General features: G+C 44.5%; 1 protein-coding gene across 1 annotated transcript in view; it reads right to left on the bottom strand.

Moving 5' to 3' along the window:
- LOC123502795 overlaps window positions 1–6,557 on the bottom strand; it is a 25,816-nt gene extending 19,259 nt beyond the window's left edge. The window contains exons 1-2 of the mRNA XM_045252060.1: window positions 6,485–6,557; window positions 3,843–4,245 (exon numbers count right to left, since the gene is read on the bottom strand). Coding sequence (XP_045107995.1) covers window positions 3,843–4,245; window positions 6,485–6,557 — 476 coding nt within the window. The remainder of the gene's footprint in view (window positions 1–3,842; window positions 4,246–6,484) is intronic.
- Between the last annotated feature and the right edge of the window lie 1,192 nt (window positions 6,558–7,749).

Genomic DNA, 7,749 nt, shown 5'->3' with positions numbered 1-7,749 from the left:
TCTTACCTTCAAATTTGTGTACGATTATATAATTTCATTGACATTAGGAAGAGTCTTAGGAGGTCAGAACATTAATGGCCAAAGTCTTCACCATTTTAATCCCTCACATGAGTTTACCGAAGCTGTATAAATCATCAAATAGTAAGCAGAATGAATGTGAAAACGCGTCATGATACTCAAGGGGTAGAATATCACTATCACACTGTCTACAAATGGCGGGAAGGAGTCAACGACCATCGCCAGACCGAGCAGGTGCATAAAGGACTCGAATCCATGTTTACCAAAGATACAGGGATCGCACCAGGCATACCACCAGTCAGACGGCAAAGCTAAGCAATCCCGCCACGCCACACCAGAAAAGCCAGCCAACCCCGCCACGCCACACCAGAAAACTAGCCAACCCCGCCACGCTACACCAGAAATGCTAGCCAACCACGCCACGCCACACCAGAAATGCTAGCCAACCACGCCACGCCACACCAGAAGAAGAGGAGGAGGAGGAGGAGGAGGAAAACAAAAACATGAAAAGAATTAGAAAAACAAGGACAAAAATGGGGGGAAACTAGTAGAGAGAGAGAGAGAGAGAGAGAGAGAGAGAGAGAGAGAGAGGGTGGGAAGAAAGAATAGGTGGAAAAACGTGAATGGAACAATGGGAGAGGGAAAAATTGAGTAACAAGGCAAGAGGGAAACACGAAGGAAGGAAAGGAAAGAGAGAGAGAGAGAGAGAGAGAGAGAGAGAGAGAGAGAGAGAGAGAGAGAGAGAGAGAGAGAATTGCGTTTGTGAGGAAGGGGAGAAGAAAAAAAGGGGAAATAGAAAAGAATTTAGTACAGAAGAAAATTAATCAAAGAGTGAAAAGTAGAGAAGAAAAGATGAAAAGGAAATGGAATGAAGATGATGATGATGATGATGGTGGTGGTGGTGGTGGTGGTGGTGGTGGTGGTGGTGGTGGTGGTGGTGATGGTGGTGGTGGTGGTGGTGGTAGTTTGGATAAGAAGAATAAACGAGTAAAAAGAAATAGGGAAGAATATGAATCTCTCTCTCTCTCTCTCTCTCTCTCTCTCTCTCTCTCTCTCTCTCTCTCTCTCTCTCTCTCTCTCTCTCTCTCTCTCTCTCTCTGTTATTGTCGACTTCCTTCCAATTCTTTTTTTTATTTATTTTAGAATTTATCTTTTTCTTTTCATATCAATTTTTTCCCCTTTTCATCTGGAATTTCGTTTTCTTAGATTCTTTTTGACACTCCTTTAGACTTCTCGGTTTTTAGAATTTATAATAAACATAAAAATTCACTTCACACAAAATCTCAAAATATGCACAATTTTTTTCCCCTTTAAACTTCATCTGGAATTTCGTTGAAGTCTCTCAATAGATTCTTTTTTAACACTCCTTTAGACTTCTCGGTAATTTTCACATTGCCTCTCATTTCAATTGTAATATAGAGTTCCCATTAACCTCTTCACCTCCATGATGCGTTTCCATGTTCACTCTGGTTACTATTTGGTGATTTTATACAGCTTCAGAAACTCACGTGGGGGATTAAAATAGTGAAGACTGTGGCTATCAATTTTCTGACCTCCATAGACGCGTTTCCATGTTCACTCTGGTTACTATTTGGTGATTTTATACAGCTTCAGAAACTCGTGTGAGCATTGAAATAGTGAAGACTGTGGCTATCAATCTTCTGACTTCTACTGACCCTTTCTAATGTCAATAAAATGGTCTAATCGCACACAAATCACACGGTAAAAATGCGTCCCAGTATTAAAGGGGTCAACACTCTTAGATTTTTTGATAATTTTGACATTGCCTCTCCCTTTAGTTGTAATCTAGAGGTGCCATTAAATCTTCAGTTAATAAGAAGTGTCTTGGAACAGTTGACTAATGTTTCTCTAAGTGTCACTCTAAGGAGACTGGTTTAGATGTGCTTCAAGTTCACCTTTATAAATTCAACTTTCGATTCTTCTTTAAGTCTTCTAAAATTTTCTTCAAATATTTCATACTTTTACTTTAAAGCTCCCATTTTTTTTCTTCTTAAATTTCTTTTCAGTTTTATTTCTATTTTTTTTTTCATTTTGTTTGATTCGTATTTTGCATTATTTCCTTATAATCTTCCTCTAGGTCTCATTAACTCTCTTTTCACATGACACCAAAAATATCCTTTTCCACTCACCTCCACACATCCCTCTCACCCCAAATGTCTCTGAGTGTTGCTCCTAAAGTTTCACTCTAAATCTTCCTCTTAAAAACTTCCACTTCTTAAAATTTCCTTTGAACTCTTTTTTTTTTTTATTTATTTATACCATGCGGGCTTTTCACGGGAATTTTTGGGCTAAAGGGGATTCCTTTTGGGTACCTCCTATCTCAAAGCCCACCCGCTAGGAAACCCTTGCTCCCGAGTGAGGAACCCCAACTTACACTCGGACCGTGGACAGGATTCGAACCCGTGCGCTTGAGACCCCTCGGACCCCAAAGCACGCATGGTTCCACTGTACCACTTGTAAATCTTCTTTTGAATTTGTCCCTAAATATCAATTCAATTTAGTGTCATTGCATTGCTTAGTCGTCTGACGCATCGCACAGGAATGACGCCAGATATGTGAAATGATAATAGAGCATCTTAAAAACAGCACAAACCCAGTGAAGGCGTCCTGTATGTATACCTATGCAAGACACGCCCCAGGAAACACATGACAATAAACAAATCATGCATTTAATTTTTGTAATGTATTTCCTGTTATCTTTTAGTGCTACTTTTACGGTAACTGCTTCTATGATGTTGTTAACTACATGGCTCCCCACCAGTCCCACCACCACACATCCCCACAAACCTCCCGCTTTCTGTCGCTTTGTTCTGTACATCTCACAAATAAAAGAGTTAACCTGTGTTTTCAGTCTTCCATCCCCTTCACTAGTAAGCTCTGGAGCTCCCTCTCTCCCTGCCTACCTGTCTGCCTCCCTCCTTCCCTGCCTGCCTGTCTGCCTGCCTGCCTCCGTATCTCGCCCCCTTCCTTCCTATGACTTGGAATCTTTCACCAGGGTTTCTCAAGACACTTCTCCAATTCTGGGTAATCCTCTTAGCCCTTGCCTTTACTGCACCCTCAGTGTGCCTTTTAGAATATACAACTTTTGCAGCTCTGCCAGCACCGCTGTTACATGAAAGTGTTAATCTTTGTTTCTCTTTCACCTCCCCTTTTTTCCCTCTTTATTTTCCCCCACAATTCCACCACCTTGCTCTTATAGATCGCCCTTTTAAATTGACTCATCTGCCTTGACGTCACTGTAACCTGCCTTGTCTTAGAGCAGGTGAGTGGAGGAGGGCAGGAGGCCAGGGAGTGCCACAGTGTGCCAGAGATAGGAATGAATCACTGAGAGTGCTGGTTAACTCTTGCAGTAGAAAGGTGAACACACACACACACACACACACACACACACACACACACACACACACACACACACACACACACACACACACACACACACACACACACACTGGAATACATTTGAGTTAGTGTACATGTTTCCTTTGTAACAGTGAGGGGCGCTCCGTTCCTTCACTGCTTTACTGCGCATGAATAGTAGATAAGAAAGTTATAAATGGCCACACTAAATGTGAACAATTCATCTCCACTAAAGGTAAATACTGGCCATCGCTCCCCGCACTCCGGTGTGCGCCGCGCCGCGCCTCAGGCCGCGTTCCGAGTGTTGTGTGGCGGGAGGCGTCCCTCAGGCGACGCACCGATTGGCTTGCCTTCAGTCACGTGCACGACGGAGACATGACAGAGTCCCTGAAGGGCTTGGAGGCTGCCTTCCTCTGGCCCGGACAGACAGGCAGGCACCAACACACTTGTGGCCCGCCCCCGGCACGCTGTGTCTGTCACGGTCTCTCTTTGTGAATTCCTTCAGTGTTAACAGTAGTGGGCGGCAGTGGTGGGCTTGGCGGCACCAGCACAGTGCAGGGTGCGGCGGGTGGCGGGTGTGGAGCTGGTGGGCCAAAGTCGCTGAGGGTCGGTGGTGGTGGGCGCCGCTGATGTGGGGGAGAGGGGGACGTTGAGAACCATTATGTGGAGGTAGCAGTGAGTGCCAGTGAAGGGCTGGTGATCCTTTCAGTGAGCAGGCACAGTGAATGCCCCTGGTGAGGGCTGGGCACCGTGGCACCATGGCACCATAGAGTGGGGGAGGCTGACCGCCACTGATGGGCTGAGTGACCCATTCAATGTGGAGAGACAAAGTGAATCTCAGCGACGGGCCTGGCGGGCACCATTCACTGGGGCGAGATTCACTGCCACTCACCCCACAACTCACTGACGGGGCTGTGTGTGTGTGTGTGTGTGTGTGTGTGTGTGTGTGTGTGTGTGTGTGTGTGTGTGTGTGTGTGTGTGTGATGTTTACTGGCGGGGCACAGTGGCCGTGGTGAAAGGGTGATGGTTAGTGGCGGCGGTCAGTGGCTGATTGGGACAGATGTGGCTGACGGATTGACTGAATTGACTGAAGGAATGGCTGATCACGTGACTGGATGACTAACTGGCTGGATGGATTGACAGATAAGTGGCTGATTGACTTAACTGACTGACTGACTGACTGACTGACTGACTGACTGACTAGATGACTATCAAGATGACTGCCTAAAACCTGTTTCAACGTGGCTAGGTTAAGCTATGAGAGAGAGAGAGAGAGAGAGAGAGAGAGAGAGAGAGAGAGAGAGAGAGAGAGAGAGCGTGAGCTGTACATTGTTGTGGCGTCTTTGTGGTGAATCCATTGAAGAAGGAGCAATTGTGTGGAGGAGAGGAGGAGGAGGAGGAGGAGGAGGAGGAGGAGGAGGAGGAGGAGGGGTGGGAAGAAGACGGTGAAGATACAGGAGAACGCGGTAAGGACCAGGAGGAGAGAGAGAGAGAGAGAGAGAGAGAGAGAGAGAGAGAGAGAGAGAGAGAGAGAGAGAGAGAGAGAGAGTTTACTTTATATGAGGTACAGAGAAGAGAATAATCAGATGAGAGAGAGAGAGAGAGAGAGAGAGAGAGAGAGAGAGAGAGAGAGAGAGAGAGAGAGAGAGAGAGAAGACCAGTGAAGTGTGTATCTCCTCATTATTCTCTTTCTTTCCCTCCCCTCCCTCCCTCCCTCCCCCCCCTACACTTCTTCCTACCTTCCTTTTTTTTTTTTCTCTCTCTCTTTTTTCTCTCTCTTCCTCTTCAATAGTTTTTATTCTTGATTCCCTTTGGTGTCGCACTTTTTTGCTCCTCATTCACTTTATGGCATGTTCCTTTATTCTCTCTCTCTCTCTCTCTCTCTCTCTCTCTCTCTCTCTCTCTCTCTCTCTCTCTCTCTCTCTCTCGGGTATGTTTGCTTCAATCATCGCCAAGTAAACGATAATTTCCTTTTTTTTATTCATTTTTTCTTTATTTTCTTGCTCAAAACCTCAGGTGTTTGATGGAAAGTTCGTCTTTTTCCACCTTTTTTACCCAACCCGCCTAAACTTTTGTAGGAGAGAGAGAGAGAGAGAGAGAGAGAGAGAGAGAGAGAGAGAGAGAGAGAGCTGGGAGGACGATAGTGGCCGGGGAGAGAGAGAGAGAGAGAGAGAGAGCTAGGGGACGATAGAGAGAGAGAGAGAGAGAGAGAGAGAGAGAGAGAGAGAGAGAGATTTTATATTCTAAAGGGAATTTGTTGTCTCTATTTCCTCTAGTTATTGATTTTTTTCTTCGTTTTTTTTCAATAATTGTTTTGATTGATTGATTTTCTTTCGTTAAAAAAAATAAATAAATAAGATCCGCTAAACTAATCGCTAACTTTGTGAATTGTTAAGAGTCCAATCAGTTTATTTTTGTGGTACGTGAACAAATTACTGTCAACCTCTTCAGTAACATGGCGCGTCTTTATATATATTCTGCTTTCTGTTTTTACCATACAGCTTCAGAAACTCATGTGGCGATTAACCCCTTCAGTAATGGAACGCATTTCTACCTTGAGTTTTGGGTATAATTAGACGATTTTATTGACATTAGGAAGGGTCTATGGAAGTCAAAAGATTAATGGCCATGCACAGTCTTCACCATTTTAATTCCTACATGAGTTTCTGAAGCTGTATAAAATCGCCAAATAGTAACCAGATGAATAGGGAAATACGTCATGGTACTGAATGGGTTAAGATAGTGAAGACTTACGCTCGTTAACCTTTTGACATCCATAGAACCTTCGTAGCGCAAATAAAATCGTCCAATCACGCAAAACTCACGGGAAAAATGCGTCCCAATACGTCGTGGTACTGAACGGGTTAAGATAGTGAAGACTCTGGCGCGTTAACCTTCTCACATCCATAGAACCTTGGTAGCGCAAATAAAATCGTCTAATCACACGCAAAACTCACGGTAAAAATGCGTCCCAGTATTGAGTGGGCTAAACTGTATAGGAATTAGTAAATAAGAACCCCGGAAGATAAGGGAAGGCGCGGGATCAGATCTACACGTGGCAGGCTCTGTAAGAAACATGCCTGCTTACCCCACCTATCCTCCTCATTAATATGTTTGTCTAGTCTTCCTTGAAAGCTCCCTGATGTGTCTTTAGGAAGCATGCCTGCCTATTCTTCCCTATTCTCCAAATTCATAAGTTCGCCTAGCCATCCTTGAAAGCTCCCTATAGGAAACATGCCTGCCTTTTCTTATCTATCCTCTTCACTCATAAGTTTGGTGGAAATCTTTAAAATGATCAATGGACTATATGACAAAGATGTTTGTGAAGGCTTGAAGGCTTGTTTAAAATGCAGGAAGGATTGCAAACTCGTGGTCATGGAAAGAAAATATTTAATGAGACATCAGAAAATATTCCTTTTGTGATAGGGTGATGAATAACTGGAACAGCCTCCCAGATAGTGTGATAAATGCTAAATCAGTTCGAGAGTTTGAAAAATATTACGATGTATGGAAAGATGAAGAGGAAAGGTTTAATTATACTGAAAAAATAGGGAGCCTCGATCACAAGTTTGACCACACGACCACAAGATCTGGGAAATGTAATTCAGAGCTGGAGTCACAGACCTGAACCGGCTTCTTCCAGGAGTCGTCTGTGAGCTTCTGTGAGTTTCTGTGAGTGGCAGTCCCTGTAGGAAACATGTCTACCTATTCCTACCTATCCTCTTCACTCTAAGTTTGTTTAGTCTTCTTTGAAAGCTCCCTGACCACTCAGCGCCAACAACCAGATCACTGAGTATTCCATTCATCCACCTCTGTTTGTAGCCCAATCAATGCCTTCATGTTTCTTTCATTTTCTCCAAGTAGTCGTTGTGTCCTCACCTGATCCCATTGTGACATGTCTCATTGTGCTGAGGCTGAAGGTCAAGGTTATTCACCGCGCCATAGACAGTACAAGCAAGGCAACATTAAGGAAAGGCTGTTACTTCTGCCACGCCCTTCTCCCACTACACCTTGGTTTGAAGGGTTCACGGAGGGAGGGGGCACACACACACACACACACACACACACACACACACACACACACACACACACACACACACACACACACACACACGATAATCATTTCACAAACTTGGAATGATTGTTGTTTTTAAGAAGTTACTTAATATGTGCTCAGTGTGGCGCGGTGGTGTGGTGGTGTGCTGCATTGCATGGGTGTGGCGTACAGTGTGGTGGTGTGGTGGGTGCAGCGCGGTGGTGTGGACGCTCCAGGGTTGTGGTGTTGTGTTGACATTCCTTACCAAAGAGAATGTGTAGCGCGTCACCTGAAGGGAGTGTTGCATTCCTAACACT

This window comes from Portunus trituberculatus, chromosome 12 (assembly GCF_017591435.1).
Source record: "Portunus trituberculatus isolate SZX2019 chromosome 12, ASM1759143v1, whole genome shotgun sequence".
Taxonomy (NCBI): Eukaryota; Metazoa; Arthropoda; class Malacostraca; order Decapoda; family Portunidae; genus Portunus; species Portunus trituberculatus.
Note: the sequence above shows the minus strand (reverse complement) of the source record. Positions and strands in the feature narration are given on the sequence as shown.